We start from the raw sequence: 20,467 nt of genomic DNA, 5'->3' as shown, positions 1-20,467 counted from the left end.
CAAAAATGTGGGCTGTGGGTTTTGTGGGGCTGCCCTGCTGGGAACTCCAGATGTTCTAAGTCTTCCTCTCAACCCCAGCCTCCAGGCTGAGAGTTGCTGCGGTCCAGAAAGGGCCGTCACTGCCTTTCTCCGTCTCTAACCTACCTCGCAGGGGTGTTGTGAGGATAACAGGGGGAGGAGGGAAACCACGTACTCAGAAAGGTGAGATACAAACAAACAAACAAACAAACAAACAAACAAACAAACAAACAAACAAACAAACAGACAGACAAATGATGCTCAAATATACAAACGAGGCTTCCCATCGCAGTTGCGCATGGCGCGCTGCGCTCTTCAAGGCGGCATCTACCGGTATGTGCCTCTCCGTCGAAACCGGAGTCGTCTCCGTCCCGGGCAAGGCTGAGCGGGGGGGGGGGGACCCCTCCTTTCTCGGGTCAGGGGAGGGGACGGCGGGGGGGTGGCTCCTCCCTCCCTCTACCCCGCCTCCCCCGCCGGAGTCACGTAGCTCTGCGGCACCGCATCCTCTTTTACAGCCGGAGCCGGAGCCGCGCCGCCCGCACACGCAGCTTGCTCCAGCCTCGACGACAGACGGACGCACGGACGGGAGGCCGGTAAGCCCGCCAGGATCGAGTCCCAGAGACCCCCCACCTTCTCCGTGGCACCGTTGCCTTTCCCCCCCTCCCCACAGGAAGGCAAGACCCACCCCCACCATTTGCTCGAGAGGAAGGACGCACAGCACCCCGCACAAAAGACGGTCCGAGGATAGGACACTTGGTGGTGGGGCTCCCCTGTTTATTTTTTTCAGCCCCCCAATTCCTCATCTCTGCCTGGTTTTCTGGGGAGCACCCTACACATATTTTTTAGAGGGATGGGAAAGGTTTTTTTTGGGGGGAGCAATCTCCAGCCTCCCCCTCTGTGCTGCGGTGCAAAGTGATGAAGAGGCGTCATATGGGAGGAAGGAAAGGGGCAGATGGAGCCCCTTAGCGAGGTTAGGGGGTTGCTGTGGGAGTGATGGCGGAAAGCACTCTGCATGTGCTCAGAGGCACCCGCCGGGCAGGCAAAGTATAGGGCAGGATTGGTTCCAGCTAATGTGCGTGCGTGGTTGTGGAGGGAGGCCCAGCCACCAAATCTCTCCAAACGCCACCCCCTTCCCATCTTTTGCTAATTCCGGCATCCTTTCTCCTGCGAAAAATACCCCTTTAAAATCATTATGTTTGCATTTCTGTAACCCAGGAAGCAAAGTCCCAAATGGCGGGGAGGGGGTCCAGAGAGGCAAGGGGGCAGACTTCCACCCTGGGGCTCCCCCAGCTGCTGACCGCCGTGTTAGGGTCCGTCTTGGTGGTCCTGCCAGCCTCCACTTGGATTTGGGGCTCCTGTTCTGAGCCGCCCCCCTTGGTAGGTATAAAAATATGTGCGGGTATTTCTTGCACCCAGAATTCTGGAATGGCGATTTCTCCTTGCCTGCCTGTTTGCTAGTCGTTCCCTGGCACCCGTTGCCCAGGGGTGGGGAGGGAGCTCTGAGTCCTTTGGCGCTGGCTGGGTTGGGGGTGGCGAAGCGAGTGGGGCGCTGAAAGCAGCTTTCCTGGGACGCTTTCGGAATGGCAACATCTCTTGTTCCTGGCTCAAAAAAAGCTTTTTTTGTGAGCCTGGCAGATTGATGGATTGAATTAAATCTTCCTTTCTGGACAGATGGCTAAGAGGCAAGTCTCTCCCGCCCCGCCCCCCAATCACTTTTCTTGCCTGTGGCTCAACTTGCTTTCTTGAAAGCGGAAAACACCAGATGAGATGTTGAATTTTAATATATTGATCGATCGGTTGGTTGCTTTCCTATTCCATCTCTAAGGAACTCAAGGTGGTCTGCAGGGTCCCCCCCCCCCCACAACAACAACCCTGCGAGGCAGGCTAGCCCAAGAGGCAGTGGCTGCCCCCCAAGGGCACCCACCCAGAGAGCTCCATGGCCAAGAGGGAGGATTTGAACCCTGGTGTCTCTAACTACTATACCACACTGCCTCTTTGGCGTGCATGTTACATTTACAGGGAACGTGGGGCGCAGCTCAGTGCTCCAGAGCCCCTGCTTTGCATGCAGAAGGTCCCAGACTCAGCCCCCAATGGTAGGGCTGGGAGAGACTGCAACCCTGGAGAGGCACTGCTGCCGGTCAGTGTGCGCAATACTGGGCTGGATGGACTCTGTATAAGGAAGCTTCCTATATAGGCAGTGGCAGAGCACTTCCTCTGTGTGCAGAAGGTCCCAGGCTTGGTCCCCAATGGTGTCTCCAGGTAGGGCTGTAAGAGCGTCTGAAATCCTGGAGAGCCATTGCTGCCAGTCAGAGTAGGCATTATTTAGCTAAGTGGACCAAGCCTCTAACTCACTACAAGGCAGCTTCCAGAGTTTCTATGAACCAGCATGGCAGAGTGGGGGGAGTGTTGGACTGGGACCTGGGAGAGACCAGGATTCAAATCCCGTGAGCTCCTTGGAGAAAAAGGTGGGATCCAAAGGCCATAAATCAATGGTCCACCCCTATTTTATTCTCACAACAACCCTGCCAGGTAGGTTAGGTTGAGAAGCAGGGACTGGCCCAAGGTCACCCACTGAGCTGAGGGGGAAGATTGGAACCCTGGTCTTTCTCAGGCTGACACCCTCGTCCACCGTGCCACATCTGCTCTGACCAGACACCGATTTTTTTTTGGGGGGGGGGCTTCCTCTAAGTTGCCCTGGGCTTTGCCAACCAGCCCTCAGAAGGGGGTGAGAACCTGCTGGTGGGTTGGGGCAGCCCACAAAGCTGCCAAGGGCGTAGCAAGGTCACAGGGCCCCTGGCCTGGGGTGGGGGTTTCTGGCGCAGCTCCGGTGCCCGGTTTGGGGTCGTTGGTGCTGATACTAATACTAATACTAATTATTATTATTATTATTATTATTATTATTATTATTATTATTATTATTTATTTGTATCCCGCCCATCTGGCTGGGCTTCCCCAACCACTCTGGGCGGCTTCCAACAAAGATTAAAAATACAGTGGTACCTCGGGTTAAGAACTTAATTCGTTCCGGAGGTCCGTTCTTAACCTGAAACTGTTCTTAACCTGAAGCACCACTTTAGCTAATAGGGCCTCCCGCTGCTGCCGGAGCACGATTTTTGTTCTCATCCTGAAGCAAAGTTCTTAACTCGAGGTACTATTTCTGGGTTAGCGGAGTCTGTAACCTGAAGCGTATGCAACCCGAGGTACCACTGTATATTAAAATGTCACACATTAAAACTTCCCTGAACAGGGCTGCTTGATGGGTATCTGGCAGCGTTTTGGGACCGCCTTGCCCCTCGTGTTGGTGGGGGAAGAGGGAGGGTGTTGGCCCCCCGCCTAGGAGGAACTCCTCCCAGCTGGAGACACCCAGGAAGCAGGATTAGGATCACAGACAGGGGTCCAGTCCTTTTAGGAGAAGAGCTTAAGGGGAGCAGTATCTGCCTGCACAATGAGGACTAGTGCATCTTTCTCCGAAGGGAAGCAAACACACTGCAAAGTCTTGGGAAAGGTTCCGGAAGGGGCAGCCCAAATGACCCAGGGGGTGGAAAGACTTCCCTGGGAGGAGAGCTTACAGCGTTTGGGACGTCCCACAGTGCAGGGTTAAGCTGTGGAACTCCCTCCCACAACGGCCACCAACCTAGATGACTTTAGAAGAGGATTGGACAGATTCCTGGGGGGGAGAGGGCTCTGCTCTGGCTGTGCTCCTGAATCCCAGTTGCTGGAACCCACAGGAAGGGAGAGTGCTCTTGAGTTCGAATCCTGCCACGGGTTTCCCATGGGGGCATCTGCTTGGCCGCTGTGAGTGCAGGAGACTGGACCAGATGGGCCATGGGCCTGATCCAGCAGCCGCTTCTTATGTTCTTATGAGTGTTTCCACACTCTCCTGGAGCTCCCAGAGACAGGGATTGCTTCATGTTGACAGGTCGCTTTGATGGAATAACCATTGTAGAACTGCAGAGTTGGCAGGGTCCCCCAGGGGCCATCCAGTCCCACCCCCTGCAGCGGCTTGCAGAGAGTTGGGGGGCAAGAAGTAGCAAAGGCAGCAAGGCTTGGGCCTTTGTAGCTTAGGAAACCAGGCAAATTGTGGAGGTGTAAACAATTATGTGAGGTGTGATAGAGATGGCGAGAGGGTTCTTCCCCCCTTTTATTTATTAATTATTGTCTATTTATTGTATTGATATCCCAAGGAGCTCAAGATGATGATGATGATAATAATATTTTATTTATACCCCGCCCTTCCCAGTTCAGAAACCGGGCTCAGGGCAGCTGACAACAAATTTAAAACACTTAATTGATGCAACAAAAAACAGCATAAAATACAGTATAAAACGTGAATAACAATAAATTCAGAATTCAAAAATCAATTTAGGGGGGAAATCCATCCAATAAACATTAGATGATCACCATGGCTAGCTGGCTAAATTAGTCCTATTTGGGCCAGCGAGGAGACCAGGGGAGAATAAGCTGTGGGATCCCAGAGCGGGAAATCTTCATAAAAAAAAGGGGGGGGGAGATGGCATGGAAAGTGCTCTTCCTCCCCATTTCATCCCCCCAGCAACCCTGTGAGGTTGCTTATGCCGAGACTGAGCGACTGGCTTCCAAGTTCAGGCAGCGAGAGCTTCGTGGCTCAGCTGGGGGATTTGAACCCGGGTCTCTCCCAGGTCCTGGTCTGGCACTCTCACCACTAGGCCACCACAGTCTCTGCATAATGCGATGATCCAAAAGGAGGCCACCCAGTGAAGCTCAGGACAGGCAAAAGGAAGGACTGCTTCAGGCAGCGTGTAGTTGAACCATGGAACTCACTGCAACAAGATATTTATTTATTTTAAAATACAGCATCCTGTTCTCTCTCCGCTTTCTCCATGCTGTGCTATGTGCTGTAGACATCTGAAGGCATCCTTGTTTAAGGAAGTTTTTAATGTTTAATGCTGTATTGTGTTTTTAATATTCGGTTGGGAGCCGCCCAGAGTGGCTGGGGAAGCCCAGCCAGATGGGCGAGGTATTAATGATGATGATGATGATGATGATGATGATGATGATGTTGCCTTATCTCTAAGTCTCAAATGCTCCTGGCTTCTTGGGAGAATATTTGGGGATATTGTTGTAAAAGGCGAAAGATTTATGTGATCTGAAGAGAAACCAGAGTATTTGGTGATATTGATGTAAACAAAATCTGCCCTTTTCCCCTTATGGGGTATCCAAGAGCCCATAAAACTCTTATCACAATATCCTACTGATTCACTGGATTTGGGGCCTGTGCTACTGATAATAATGATAATGATGATGGTAATAATAATAATAATAATAATAATAATGGCAATAATTAATAATGGGTCCCCATTTGGTGGCCGCAGAAAAGAAAAGCCCTTGCAGGGCATGTTTGTTTTGCAGGCTGTGCTTGAGAGGGGAAGGGTGCTTAATCCTCAGGGGTCACTAACAGTAAAGCCCTCTGCTCCTGTGCTTGGGGGGGGGGGCGGGGAGTGCCTGGCCGTGTGCTGCCATCTGGCTGGGGCTGCCACGAGACTGGGCACGTGTCTGTGCCGGTGGCTGTCATCGCCCATCTCTCCGTTACGTAACTTGTCCTCTGCTACGTGCTCCCTGGATGGGCAGGCAGGAAGAGTGGTGGCAGGTCTGTCTGTCTGTCTGTCTGTCTGGGTGGCGCAGCTGGGTGGGGGGCTTGGAAGTCCCCCCTGCAACTGCCTGAGCAAATGAGGCCTGGCAGAGAGGGGGCTGGCCCAGCTCCCATTTCTGTCTCACCTGGCACACTAATTCCCTGGGCAGCGCCAAGGGAACCTCTTCAGAGCGTACAAGCAGCCACATTTTACACACACACACACACACACACACACACACACACACACATTTATTTATTTAGAGGCTACCCCAGTGATATGTCCCCAGGACTCAGATTATTCAAAAATGTATTTTTGCAACCCAGGAAGCAAAGCAAGGTGTGCTTTGTTTACGAGCTTGCATTTTGGAATAGCTGGGAAAGTCGTTCTTCCCACAGTGCATAGTTCATTTTTCTTTTTAAATTTATATACTGCCCTTCATCCAAAGATTTGGGGGGGGGCATTGACAGAATAAAATACAAGATAAATAAAAAACAGTACAGTGGTACCTCGGGTTAAGTACTTAATTCGTTCCGGAGGTCCGTACTGAACCTGAAACTGTTCTTAATCTGAAGCACCACTTTAGCTAATGGGGCCTCCTGCTGCTGCTGCACTGCCGGAGCACGATTTCTGTTCTCATCCTGAAGCAAAGTTCTTAACCTGAAGCACTATTTCTGGGTTAACGGAGTCTGTAACCTGAACCCGAGGTACCACTGTAAATAATTAAACCAAAACAACAAAGAATAACTCCGCTTCCCAATGATACCTTTAAAAGGCTGTAGAATACTAATTAGCCAAAGGCGTTAAACTGTGGAACTCCCTGCTGCAAGAGACAGTGGATGTTGGACTAGGTGGGCCATTGGCCTCATCCAACAGGCTCTCCTTATGTTGTGATCCTGGAATCGTTGCCATTCCTTTTGCAAAACCAGATCCCCGAATTGTGTTTCCCAGGCCTGATCAGCTCGTCACACTCAGCAGAGCTTCTGTTTTAAGCTCACTATCTAGTTCCATCCCCCAGCTGGGAATTGGTTTAAGGGGTTAGATAAATGGATAATTTATTACGGTCGGAGACCAGCTTATAAAACACTTGGGGGTACAGTCCCAGAAGGAAAGCAAACAATTAGAACATTGTACAACAATAAATTTAAAATTTATAAATGAGATAAGCTTTTACGGGGTTGAAAAATGGTATTAAACTAATTGTGCTTTCAATGCACAGATGTTGACTCAATTGATATTTGCACATAAGGTTGCCATGAACTCTGTAGCAGATATTGATTGAGTAAATTAGAAAGCCATAGATTGGTTTTGGAATGGGGATAACGAAAATGTACAAGGTTCCGGTACAGACTTGCTACGAATATGGGTTGACTTTCTGTTGAATCTGGAAGCTTTTTGTCATCGTTTAAAGACAAGCGAACAAGGCTTGCATAAAAGCAGCGAGTGGACGGAGGCCTTGGCAAAGTTGGCGGGAGTTGGTGACCCCCATTTGCGGGGTGGGGGAGCCCTAGAAAGAGCTGCCCCCATGGGCGCCATGTCAGGAAAGGTAAGGGGTCTCTGCTGACTTGCTTCTTGTGCCTTCTTTTGGAGCAGGAAAAACCAGCCAAGATGACGCACCAGTACCCCGCCCTCACCACGGAGCAGAAGATGGAGCTCTCGGACATCGCCCAGCGGATCGTGGCCCCGGGCAAGGGCATCCTGGCAGCCGATGAATCCGTGGGTAGGCCTCTTTTTCTTTTAAAAAGCGCCCCTGGAAATTTCCTTCACTGGTTCTCCACTTAGGCAGGAAGTCCCAGATGCAAAACTATAGGATGGGGGGCACATGGCTTGACAACAGAGCATGTGAGAAGGATTGCGGGGGGGGGGGGGGGTCTTAGGAAACCAGAAGCTGAACAGGAGTCCACAGTGTGATGCAGCAGCAAAAAAGCGAATGTTTCTCTAGCCTGCATTTAGAGAAGTCTAGTGTCCAGAATCTCAGGGGTCAGCAAACGTTTTCAGCAGGGGGCAGGTCCATTGTCCCTCAGACCTTGTGGGGGGCCAGACTATATTTTGGAGGGGTGGGGAAAGGAACAAATTCCTATGCCCCACAAACAACCCAGAGATGCATTTTAAATAAATGGACACATTCTACTCATGTAAAAACACGCTGAGTCCTGTACCATCCGTGGGCCAGATTTAGAAGGTGATTGGGCCAGATCCGGCCCCTGGGCCTTAGTTTGCCCACCCAGGGTCCAGATCGAGGGAAGTCATAGTCCCGCTCTCTTCTGCCTTGGTCAGGCCCCACCTGGAGTCCTGTGTCCAGTTCTGGGTGCCACAATTTAAGAAGGATGTGGACAAGCTGGAAGGTGGGCAGAGGAGGGCGACCAGGATGATCAAGGGTCTGGAAGCCAAGCCTGATGAGGAACGGTTGAAGGAGCCAGATATGTTGAGCCTGGAAAAGAGGAGTTTGAGAGGAGATAGGAGAGCCATCTTCAAATATCTCAAGGAAGATGGAGCAAGCTTGGTTTCTCCTGCTCTGGAAGGAAGGACCCAATACAATGCTGTCAGGGATTCTTTAGTTGAGATTCCTGCATTTCAGGGGGTTGGACTAGATGACCCTTGGGGATCCCTCCCCATCCTAGGATTATATGATACCAATTCTCTGCTGGCGTTACCTGCTGGCTTTGGCTGACCTTCTTGAGTGGCTTTTGATTCCCATTTTACAGATGGCAACTGAGGCTGGGAGTCAAGATCCCTCGGACTAGGGGCGCTGCAGACTCACATACCCCTGACCCCCCCGCCATTGCGCTTCCGAACATTTGCGTGGGTTTTTGGTTTGCTAAGCCCCTCTGCCTTCCTCCTCCTCCTCCGACAGGGAGCATGGCCAAGCGGCTGAACCAGATCGGGGTGGAGAACACCGAGGAGAACCGACGTCTCTACCGCCAGATCCTCTTCAGCGCCGACAGCCGGGTGGAGAAGTGTATCGGAGGGGTCATCTTCTTCCACGAGACCATGTACCAGAAGGCGGACGACGGGACGCCCTTTGTCGAGATGGTTAAGGACAAGGGCATCGTCGTGGGCATCAAGGTGCGTCAGGCGAATCAGGGCTGTGGGGCGCGAGGTTTCTCCCCCTTCGAGGGAAAGGAAATGACCGCCGGCTCTCGTTCGCAGGGTGTCTCAAGGCCAGACCCTGGCGACCCCGTGCCCTCCCCACCTCTTGGACTACAACTCCCATGGGCGTATAATCTCGGGGTTGATGGGAATTGTAGTGTGGCAAGATCTGGAGGGCAGCAGGTTCCTGGCTTGTTCTGGGCCTTGGAGAGGGTCTGGGTCCCTAGAGGGTCTGTCACAGAGGCGTTGGTCACCCTTGGGTGTCTTGTGTCTTTCACAGGTGGACAAGGGCGTTGTGCCCCTCGCTGGGACTGATGGAGAGACCACCACTCAAGGTAGGAGCCTTTGAAAGCCCAGCCAAACCCATCAGATGAGTTGGATTTTCATCGGCTAGCTGGCTGGTGTTCAAACATGCATGCAGGTCAAAGCGATGTTTCGGAATAGCTGTTTCCTTAGCCATCCTAGAGACGATTTTGAGCTGGATGGATCAATGCTCTTATTCAGTACAAAGCACATTTGCTGCCCTTGCCCATTGTTCCAAAGGTCAGGTTGGGATTAACTTGATCTGCTCTTCTTCCATAAGTGGATTAGGTCTTAGATGCTTCATGCCATGAAATTTTAGGGCCGAGGGTAAGGTAAAGGTCAAGGGACCCCTGACCATTAGGTCCAGTTGCAGACGACTCTGGGGTTGCGGCGCTCATCGCGCTTTACTGGCCGAGGGAGCCGGCGTACAGCTTCCGGGTCATGTGGCTAGCATGACTAAGCCGCTTCTGGCGAGCCAGAGCAGCACACGGAAACACCGTTTACCTTCCCGCCAGAGCGGTACCTATTTATCTACTTGCACTGCATGCTTTTGAAGTGCTAGGTTGGCAGGAGCAGGGACTGAGCAACGGGAGCTCACCCCGTCGCGGGGATTCGAACTGCCGACCTTCCGATCAGCAAGTCCTAGGATCTGTGGTTTAACCCACAGCGCCACCCGTGTCCCAGGGCCGAGGGTAGGTTGTCTTAAATAAATAAATAACCAAGAGTGCTAAGAAGATGAGAATAGCCTGCGGGATCAGAGCAGTGGCTCATCTAATCCTGTATCCTCTTCTCGCACGTGCCAAATGCCCCAAAGAACCTGGGAATCGAGATAGACTGCCTCTGGACCTGGAGGTTCCATAGGAACATCAGAAGAGCCTGGCTGCTGGATCCTGCTCTCACAGTGGCCAACCGGGTGCCTCTTCTGGGAAACTTGCAATCAGGATCTAAGCCTGAGCCCTTTCCTTTACTGTGGTTTTCATCAACTGGTAGTCAGAAGCATTTACTGGCTCCAACCATGGAGGCAGAGCAGAGCCAACATGGCTAGCCGCCATCGATAGCCCTCTCCTCCTCCATCAATCGGTCCAATCCTCTTTTAAAGCCGTCTAGATTGGGGGTCGTGGGACGTGGGTGGTGCTGTGGGTTAAACCACAGAGCCTAGGACTTGCCGATCAGAAAGTCGGCGGCTCAAATCCCTGCGACGGGGTGAGCTCCCGTTGCTCGTTCCCTGCTCCTGCCAACCTAGCAGTTCGAAAGCACATCAAAGTGCAAGTAGATAAATAGGTACCGCTCCGGCAGGAAGGTAAACAGTGTTTCCGTGCGCTGCTCTGGTTCGCCAGAAGCAGCTTTGTCATGCTGGCCACATGACCTGGAAGCTGTCTGTGGACAAACGCCGGCTCCCTTGGCCAGTAAAGTGAGATAAGCGCCGCAACCCCAGAGTCGGCCACGACTGGACCTAATGGTCAGGGGTCCCTTTACCTTTACCAAGTTGGGGGTCACCAGTGCTTCCTGTGGGACAGAGTTCCATAGTTTAAGTCTGCGCTGTCCTTTCTTACTAATAATGATAACATCTGCGGAAACCTCCTATTTCATCAGACCTGTGTAGGCATTAAAGACATGTCCCATAACAGTTTGTTGATGCTTGTTTTAAAATAGTCTCTTTTGCTTCAATATAATTTTTATCTTTTTATGTGGTTCTCTTTTTTTTCATATTGTAACACACCTTGATATGTTCTATGATTTAACGGTACAGAAATACCTTGATAAATAACTCAGGGCTTGTGAATGATTAACTGCCTCCATCAGGCAACTGAAAGCTCTTTTTTTAAAAAAGATTTTATTAAAGCTTTTTCACAGTACAGTGAGATAAAAGAAACTAATCTAAATAAAAACGCAGAGAAAGAAAAAGGAAAATGCAGAGTCCTCTCTCAAAGGCAGCTCTTAATCGCGCAGAAGCTCTCACCCGGAAGTTGTAACTAAAAGTTCCATAACTGTTTAATCGGAGTAATTAAACTCTGCAGCCCTAAACCCTGGTACCACTGGCTAACTATTTTAAATATCTCCAGCCCATCCCTTAGGAAGGTGCCAGTTAACAGGTCAGGCTTTTGATTTTTAAAATACAAATATATTATTGTCCACCCCCAATGTTTCCCTTTCTTCCTCCTGCCAGGCCTGGACGGGCTCTCTGAGCGCTGCGCTCAGTACAAGAAAGACGGGGCGGATTTCGCCAAGTGGCGCTGCGTGTTGAAGATCAGTGATAACACCCCCTCCGCCCTGGCCATTCTGGAGAATGCCAATGTCCTGGCGCGCTATGCCAGTATCTGCCAGCAGGTGAGGGCACCCGGCTGCCGGGAGCGTCTGGAACAGAGGAAGTCTCCTTGCAATGACTGTCTAGCTTGGTATTGTCTGCACTGGCTGGCAGCAGCTCTCCCGGGTCTCTCACAGTCCTGCCTGGAAATGCCACTGGGGACTGAACCCAGGACCTTCTGTATGCAAAGCAGGCCACGGCCCTTCCCCTACAAAGTTTCTAGTCCTCATGCGTTTAAATAAAGCTTCGCCTGAAATAGGAACATGGGAAGCTGTTTTATGTAGGGTCTGGCATTTGGTATTTTCCACACCGACTGGCAGCTAGAGCCCTTTCCTTTAAACCGCCCCCCCACAAGGCTATAGTCCTTATGGTTCTAAATAAAGGGGCAAACAGGAAGCTGCCTGGTGCAGAGTCAGACTACAGTCCATCGGGACTGCGTACGCACAGACTGGCAGCAGTTCTCCAGGGTTTTAGCTGGGAGGTGTCATTTCCAGCCCCGATGCTGTTGGGGTTTGAAGCTGGGGCCTTCTGCAAGCCAAGCAGGTTCACCATACCCCTGGGCTCTGGCCCTGTGCTAGCCTCATGCCTTGCAACATGCCCAGAGTGGCGATGGGGAAGATGGCAGTGTTGCCTAGTGGTGAGAGTGTCTGACCAGGAGACCGGGGTTCAGATCCCCCACTCAGAGGCCAGTCAGGCTGCCTCTCTCTGCCCAAGCTACTTCGCAAGGTTATTGTGGGGGTGAATGGGGAGGAGGAGAACCAAGCTGAGTTCCTTGGGAATAAAGCTGGGCTAAATAATGGAATAAAAAAAAAAAAATGAAATAAAATTATGCAACCACCACACTGTCAAAATTGGGAAATCCAGCCGTCATCCGGGGCAAAGAAGCCTCTCGCGTCTTAAGTGCTTGTGTTGGCCTTTCTGCTCTAGAACGGCATCGTGCCCATTGTGGAACCAGAGATCTTGCCCGACGGGGAACACGATTTGAAGAGGTGCCAGTACGTGACTGAGAAGGTGAGGCTTCTCTCTGTGTGTCTAAGTTTAGAAAACAGGCATGGCTGCCCCCACCCCTTTCAAAATTTCATTTTAGAATGTACATAAAACAGAACAATTGTAACAGATAAAAAAAACCCCCGTGAAATGGGTACATAGAACACAGCTGCACATGAGTTAAAATGGCAAAGTGCAAGTGTAAATTCTCAACGTTATCAGATTATCAAGCATGGTTTAAACAATGCTTCCATTGCATACGTCACAGAAAGAACACCAAATCACATAAATGGCATCTGGAAGCCTTAATTTTCTCCATTATAGCTCTATTCCAGAATGAGGGGTACCAAGTGTAAGATTTTGGGCTGGAAAACAGGGCTGGCTTAATCCACATGGTGAAAGGCTATCTTTGGGTTTTTATGCTTTTTCTTCTTAAAGTTTACAGACTCCTCCAAAGTGTTTGGCAGAATGCCAGCAAGGCTGAACCCCCTTGTCATTTTTTTCAGTAATAGAAGGGCTGGCAGGAAGCAAAATAGTTTTGTTAACGTTTTGTTTCTGTGCTCCTTTGCATTGGATATGTCGTAAATAAATACAATGTGACCTGCAACTTTTTAAAGAAGCCTCGAAAGAGCATACGGAGAGCTTTGCCATTGAGCGTCCAACGTTCAGCAGCTTCCGGCAAGTTGCATAACAGCCTCTGACCGTGGAGAAAGAGATAGTTGCTGTGGCCAGGAGCCATCAATAGCCCTTTCCTCCTTGAATTGGCCCAATCCTCTCCCCCCCCCCAATTTTTAAAATTAATTTTCAAAAAATTTAAAACACACACACACACACACACACACACACACATCTTATTTATAATTAAACCAATCTTTGTAACATCATTAAGTGACTTCCTCAAATCCCCTTGGTTGAATTTCATTATATTTCATTTTAACAGTTTTCCAAAATCAATTTTCTCCAAAAATTAACTTGATCACTTAACATATTTCATTCTTTCTAAATTAGCTTAAACATCTTACCGTAAATTCTATCTGTACATATTTAAATCCTAAGCCTATCTAATATTTGCAAGCTTTTCCAATCAAGTTATCTTAACATATTTAACTAAATAGTCTTTAAATTTCATCCATTTTTCCTGGTACTCCTCCTTCTGGTCGCGGACTCTTCCAGTCAGGTCAGCCAGCTCCGAAAAATCCATCATCTTAATCTGCCATTCTTCTATCGTTTTCCAATTCTTCGCTAACAAGATTCTTGCTGCAGTTGTGGCATACAAAAACAATTTAACATCTTTCTCGAGCAACTCCAAACCTGTTATTCCAAGAAGAAAGGCCTCTGGTTTCTTAATAAATGTATATTTCAGCATTTTTTTCAATTCATTATAAAGCTTCTCCCAGAAGTCTTTCACCTTGGGGCAGGTCCACCACATGTGAATTGGCCCAATCCTCTTTTTTAGCCCCCTGGGGAGGAGCAGTTGAGTCTCTATGGGGTTCCTTTAGAGCTGGGACCACCTGGCGCTAAATGGGGCACATGGCAAGAGCGTTGGGGAGTCTCATTGCAGCTGCACCTGTTGGATTTCCAGGTCCTGGCCGCCGTTTACAAGGCGCTGAGTGACCACCACGTCTACCTGGAAGGGACCTTGCTCAAGCCCAACATGGTGACCCCGGGGCACGCCTGCCCGACCAAGTACAGCCCAGAAGAGATTGCCATGGCGACGGTGACCGCCCTGCGCCGCACGGTGCCACCTGCCGTCCCAGGTAGGCCAGCGCTCCCTCCTGCCTGCCTGCCCCACAGCTCCCCTTGGGAAGCCACACAAGGGTCTTCAAAGACAAGCCGTCAAACCAATTGATGCTGCCTCCAGCTTCCGGCGCAGTCTACCTTTGAATGCCAGTCCAAGTGGGCAGGGGGCGCCGTTGCACCCATGTCCTGCTCCTCGGGCTTCCCAAAGGTGCCAGATTTTCGGTAGGTGGCCTTGGGCCACCCCTTCCCCTGTTCCTCAGCCTCCCTCGCAGGGGTGTCGTGAGGGTGAAATCCCCGATTGCTCAGCCGTCTCCTCCTTCCCCACGCTCTCCTTCAGGGGTCACCTTCCTGTCCGGCGGGCAGAGCGAGGAGGAGGCGTCCATCAACCTCAACGCCATCAACAACTGCCCCCTGCCCCGTCCGTGGGCACTGACCTTTTCCTACGGCCGGGCGCTGCAGGCCTCGGCCCTCAACGCCTGGCGCGGTCAGCGGGAGAATGAGGACTCGGCCACGGAGGAGTTTGTCAAACGCGCCGAGGTAAAGGGCAGGGGGGAGGCAGGGTGGGGTGTTTCTCCTTCTCCTCCTGTGGGGCAGAGGGTCCCAGGACAGGGAGTGAGAGAATGCGGGTGCCCCAGGTTAGGCAAACAGGCCAGTGACCCACCCAGTTCAGCACCCTCTTCTCACAGTGGCCAAAGACCCATAAGCACCTAGGAATTGAGATAGACTGCCTCTGGAGCTGGAGGTTCCACAAGAGCATCAGAAGCACCTGGTTGCTGGATCAGGCCATTGGTCCATCTATAATACAGTCATACCTCGAGTTGAATGTGCTTCGGGTTGAGCGCGTTCCGCGGCAACCCGGAAGTAACAGAGCGGAGGCAACAGAGGCAACCCGGAAGTAACCTGCGGGTTTCGCCGCTCGCGCATGCGCAGACGCTCAAAATGAGGTCACACGCATGCGCGGAAACGGCAAAACGCGACCTGCGCATGCGCAGACGTGCTGTCGCATCTTGCGTTCCATTCGGGATGCGAACGGGGCTCCAGAACGGATCCTGTTCGCATCCTGAGGTACCACTGTAATAATAATAATAATAATAATGATAATAATAATAATAATTATTATTATTTATACCCCGCCCTTCCCAGCCAAGACCAGGCTCAGGGCGGCTAACACCAGGTATAAAAACAATTGATTAAAATACAATTTAAAAACAAGATTAAGTACAACATTAAAATGCAGCCTCATTTCAGTAGAAACTCAAATCAAAAACATTTGGGGATGAAAACGTCAAATCTTCACCAAGGCCAACTATCCAGACTGGTCCTACGTGGGCCAGGAAAAAAGTCCCCAAATAGGAGTTCCATCACAGAAGGAGAAAGGAAAAAAGAACGAAAGATGAGAAGGGAACCAAATAGATCTAGTCTTCCATCCTCTTCTCACAGCGACCAAAGACCCCATAAAACCTAGGAATAGAGATAGACTGCCTCTGGAGCTGGAGGTTCTATAAGAATATCATAAGAGCCTGATGGATCAAGACTGCGACCCGCTTTGCCCGGCCTCCTGTTCCCACAGTGGCCAACCTGGCGCCCCCAAGGGAAACCCGCCAGCAGGAGCTGGGCACCACTTTGGAGGTGTTTTAAAGCAGAGGTTGAAGGGCCACCCGTCAGGGATGTTCCAGTTGAGATTCCTGCATTGCAGCGGGTTGGGCTGGATGACCTTCAGGGTCCCTTCCCCCAGCATCCTTCCAGGGGCTCCGGCAGAAAAAGGCTCAACCCCCGTCACCTGCTCCCTGCTCCCTTCTCCAACCGGTGATGCAGATGATGGCGCCAGGACCTTCCATAAACAAAAAGCAGGGGCTCCATTGCTGAGCTTGCTTTCAAAATAAAGATTCTGGTGCAGAAGAGAAACCGAGGGAGCCGACTTGGATATAAACGGGCAAGAGCTATGGCCATTTCCATAATAATAATAATAATAATAATAATAATAATAATAATAATTTATTATTTATACCCCGCCCATCTGGCTGGGCTTCCCCAGCCACTCTGGGCGGCTTCCAAAAAAAAAATTAAAATACTGTAGTACACCAAACAAAAAAGGGGGCAGGATTCTAGTCCCTTTTATGCTAAATAAAAGGATTGTTTAAATAGGAAACTCCTTTATGCAGAGACCATTAATGGCTCCATCTAGCTCAGAGCTGTGCACACACTGAGCAGCAGTGCTGGCTTGGATTGATGGGAGTTGTAGTTTAAAATGTATTTTTGACGGCTGAGCCCAATGGGAGTTGTAGTTTAAAAACTGTCCAGGTCAGCTGAGCCTGATGGGAGATGTAGTTTAAAATCTGTCCAGGTCAGCGGAGCCTGATGGGAGTTGTAGTTTAAAATCTGTCCACATCAGCTGAGTGTGATGGGAATTGTAGTTTCAAATCTGTCCAGGTCAGCTTAAAATCTGTCCAGGTCAGTTTAAAATCTGTCCGGGTCAGCGGAGCCTGATGGGAGTTGTGGTTTAAAATCTGTCCGGGTCAGCTGAGCCTGATGGGAGTTGTAGTTTAAAATCTGTCCAGGTCAGCTGAGTGTGATGGGACTTGTAGTTTAAAATCTGTTCAGGTCAGCGGAGCCTGATGGGAGTTGTCTTTCCAAACTCTTCTTCTGCTTTCCAGGTCAACGGCTTGGCGGCCCTCGGCAAGTACGAAGGGTCCAGCGACGGTTCTGGCGCGGCAGGCCTGTCTCTCTATGTCGCCAACCACGCCTACTGAGGCCCCACTGGGCTGGGAGCAGCCCCCCCACCCCCAGGTGGGGCCAGGCTTGTAGCCGCTCCCCACCCCCACCCCCACTGACGGAAAACCTCCCACTCTGCTACCTTGCATACCAGCCACGACAGCCACACCCAGCTTTGTCTCTACCGTAGCCGCCAGAGGAGCGAAGTAGTCGCAGAGGGTGCCCGGTGCCAGGGGCGACGCGCCAGGAGGAGCAGCCGAAAAAGCAGCTGGGTTTTGTGCAGCTGGGAGGCAGGGGGGGTAGAAATCCTAGCAGCGCCGTCCTACCTTGCAGGGTCGTTCTGAGGATCCCGAAGCACATCTGGAAGAAGCGATAGGAAGATCCCCAAAGGGGATGTTCCCATCCCGGAGGCGGAAGCGAGTTTGGGGTGTGGGGCGAGCCCATTGCACGGGGCGACAGGTTGTGGGGGGGATCCCCTGGAGAAGACGTTTTGGGGGCTACCCCTCCCTGCCTGTGTATTTGGGGAACCCCTTTTCCCTACCCCCCCCGCCCATTTGGCTCTGCACTTTGATGTCGGTTGTTGCTTTTGCAGAGCTGCGCCCCCTAAGTACTCCCAACGCCGGGCGATGTCAGCATGGGGGGCTCCCCCCAAGTCGCCATAGGGAGGGGGAGGCAGTTACCGCCCTCTGTGTGTGTGTGCTTGTGTGTCGAGTGTGCACTCTTTGCACCTTAAGTGTACCAAATAGACCTTATGACTAATAATAATAATAATAATAATAAACCGATAGAGGAGTGAAGCTGTCCAGGTTTCGTTTTGTTTGCTTCTGAAACACCTTCGTCGTTTGCGATGCCGTCTAAGAAGAAGAAAATAATTTGTGCCCCTCTCTTACTAAAAATTTGGTTAGTTATTTTGCAAGATTTATACACTGCTATTCTGCAAACAACAACAACAACAATTTGTTTTGCATGCAGAGGGCACCTATTTCAATCCCCACTTGGCAGAGGAGGACCTCCCCCCTCAAAAAACCCCCTGGAGGGCTGCTGCCAGTCAGTGCAGACCGTACTGGGCTAGATGAACCCTGTGATCTGACTCTGCAGCTTCCTATGTAGAATTAGCAACAATAACTGATAATTTAACTCTTTTCAAGAGTTAAATCAACCATAAACCACAAACAGATTAAACTCACATTAACTTTCTAAATATCTGCATAGGCTTGCTACCTGAAGCAACCAACTTTCTGGACTGTTAATGAATTTGTTTGTTTCCTTAAATTGATTGTAAAATAAGCTCGCCAAGCAGTTTATAAAAGGAATAAAATTACTGGTAACTGCTATTTGGCCTGTTCATACCCCTATGCCTTGAAAGCACATTCCAAACTCATGCTTTCCCTCAAAGGATTCTGGGTGTTGTAGTTTAACTCCCTCTCACAGAGTTACCAAGCAAGCCCTTTACCAGGCATCCCCAAACTTGGCCCTCCAGCTGTTTTGGGACTACAACTCCCATGATCCCTAGCTAACAGGACCAGTGGTCAGGGGTGATGGGAATTGTGGTAAGAAAACAGCTGGAGGGCTGAGTTTGGGGGTGCCTGTCCTTTACAAACTACATTACCCAGAGTTCCAGTTACAGATAGGTAGCCGTGTTGGTCTGCCATGGTCAAAACAAAATAAAAAAATTCCTTCCAGTAGCACCTTAAAGACCAACTGAGTTAGTTCTAGGTATGAGCTTTCGTGTGCATGCACACTTCTTCAGATACACTGAAACAGAAGTCACCGGACCTTTCTATATAGTGAGAAGGTGGGGAGGGGTATTACTCAGAAGGGTGGTGGGAATGGGTGATTGGCAGATAGCTGCGATGAGCCTGTTGACGACTCTTAACGACTGCAATAGGTCTAACAGGAAAAAGCAAGGGGTGAGAAGGTGAAAAATGGCTTTGTCATGTATAATGAGATAAGAATCCAATGTCTTTATTCAAACCAGGTCTCTCCATAGTTTTAAGTTTGGTGATAAGTTGCAATTCAGCAGCTTCTCTTTCCAGTCTATTTCTGAAATTCCTTTGTAATAGAACAGCTACTTTGAGATCTTGTATAGAATGTCCTGGGAGATTGAAGTGTTCTCCTACTGGTTTTTCTGTCTTGTGGTTCCTGATGTCGGATTTATGTCCATTTATTCTTTGGCGTAAGGTCTGGCCTGTTTGTCCAATATAGAGAGCTGAAGGACACTGTTGGCATTTTATGGCATACACAATGTTAGACGATGAGCAATTAAATAGTCCCGAGATGGTATGTGTGATGTTGTTGGGGCCAGTAATGGTGTTGTCCGGGTGTATGTGGCAGCAAAGTTGGCATCTGGGTTTATTGCAGGCTCTGGTGCCAGTGTCCGTGTTAAGTCTGGTTATAGTATTATTGTGGGTTAGGAGTTGTTTAAGATTGGGGGGCTGTCTGGAGGCAATGAAAGGTCTTCCTCCCAGAGCTTGAGGAAGAGAACTGTCATTGTCCAGGAGAGGTTGTAGATCTCTGATGATGCGTTGTACTGTTTTAACTTGGGAGCTGTATGTGATGACTAGAGGTGTTCTGTTATTTTCTTTTTTGGGTCTGTCTTGCAGCAAGTTCTCTCTGGGTATCAGTCTGGCTCTGTTGATCTGTTGTCTAACTTCATCTGCTGGGTATTTTAGTTCTAAAAAGGTTTGCTGTAGATCTCTTAGGTGAGAGTCTCTGTCTGTAGAATTGGAGCAGATGCGGCTGTAACGTAGTGCCTGGCTATATACAATGGACTGTTTGGTATGTTTGGGATGGTAGCTAGAGGCATGTAGATATGTTTGTCGGTCAGTTGGTTTACGGTATAAGGTGGTGTCTATGCGCCCATCCTGTATTTTTATAGTAGTGTCCAAAAAATGTATTTCTTGCATAGATTGATTCATTGTTAGGTTGATGGTGGGGTGAAAATCATTGAATTTCTGGTGGAAGGTGTCCAGGGTCTGTTGACCATGTGTCCAGATGATAAAAATATCATCAATGTATCGCAGGTACAAGAGAGGTTTGAGTGGGTAGGAGTTTAGGAAACGTTGTTCTAAATCCGCCATGAAGATGTTGGCATACTGTGGGGCCATGCGGGTGCCCATTGCTGTGCCGCTGATCTGAAGGAACAGGTCATCACCGAATTTGAAGTTGTTGTGGGTAAGGACAAATTGGCAGAGTTTGGTAGCAAAGTCCGCTGTGGTTTTATCTGAAATGGTATTCCTTATAGCTTGTAAACCATCGTTGTGTGGGATATTGGTATACAGAGATTCCACATCCATAGTAGCTAGTATAGTATTGTTGGGAAGATTATTTAAAGATTGTATTTTCCTCAGAAAGTCTGTGGTGTCACGTACATAGCTGGGAGCACTGATGGCATATGGTTTCAGAACAGAGTCCATATAACCGGAGACACCCACTGTAATAGTGCCAATACCTGAAATGATGGGGCGTCCTGGATTTCCTGGTTTGTGTATTTTAGGTAGAAGATAGAAAGTTCCTGGTCGAGGTTCTGTTGGTGTGTTTGTGAGGATCTGTTCTTGGATGTGTGGGGGTAGCTCCTTAACAATCTTGTTCAGTTCTTTTTTGTATTCTTGTGTGGGGTCTGAGTCCAATTTTATGTAAAAGGCGGTATTGGAAAGTTGTCTGTGAGCCTCCTGAATGTAGTCAGTTTTGTTCATGATGACGA

At 49.8% G+C, this 20,467-nt stretch overlaps 1 protein-coding gene across 1 annotated transcript; it reads left to right on the top strand.

Moving 5' to 3' along the window:
- Positions 1 to 375: 375 nt before the first annotated feature.
- ALDOC (aldolase, fructose-bisphosphate C) lies at positions 376 to 17,561 on the top strand. Its single transcript, XM_081843742.1, has 9 exons — positions 376 to 611; positions 7,221 to 7,347; positions 8,482 to 8,693; positions 8,998 to 9,052; positions 11,188 to 11,348; positions 12,253 to 12,336; positions 13,895 to 14,069; positions 14,390 to 14,589; positions 16,707 to 17,561. The coding sequence occupies exons 2-9, from the start codon at positions 7,236 to 7,238 to the stop codon at positions 16,800 to 16,802; spliced, it is 1,095 nt and encodes a 364-aa protein (XP_081699868.1). The 5' UTR covers positions 376 to 611; positions 7,221 to 7,235; the 3' UTR covers positions 16,803 to 17,561.
- Positions 17,562 to 20,467: the final 2,906 nt, after the last annotated feature.

Source organism: Podarcis erhardii (assembly GCF_964252035.2).
Source record: "Podarcis erhardii genome assembly, chromosome: 16".
Classification (NCBI taxonomy): domain Eukaryota; kingdom Metazoa; phylum Chordata; class Lepidosauria; order Squamata; family Lacertidae; genus Podarcis; species Podarcis erhardii.
This window is presented reverse-complemented; position numbering and strand designations above follow the sequence as displayed.

Coding starts and splice junctions, on each gene's coding strand:
- ALDOC (XM_081843742.1), top strand. CDS start 7,236: ATGACGCACCAGTACCCCGCCCTCACCACGGAGCAGAAGATGGAGCTC. Junction 12,337..13,894: donor GCCAGTACGTGACTGAGAAG/GTGAGGCTTCTC, acceptor TTGGATTTCCAG/GTCCTGGCCGCCGTTTACAA. Junction 14,590..16,706: donor AGTTTGTCAAACGCGCCGAG/GTAAAGGGCAGG, acceptor TCTGCTTTCCAG/GTCAACGGCTTGGCGGCCCT.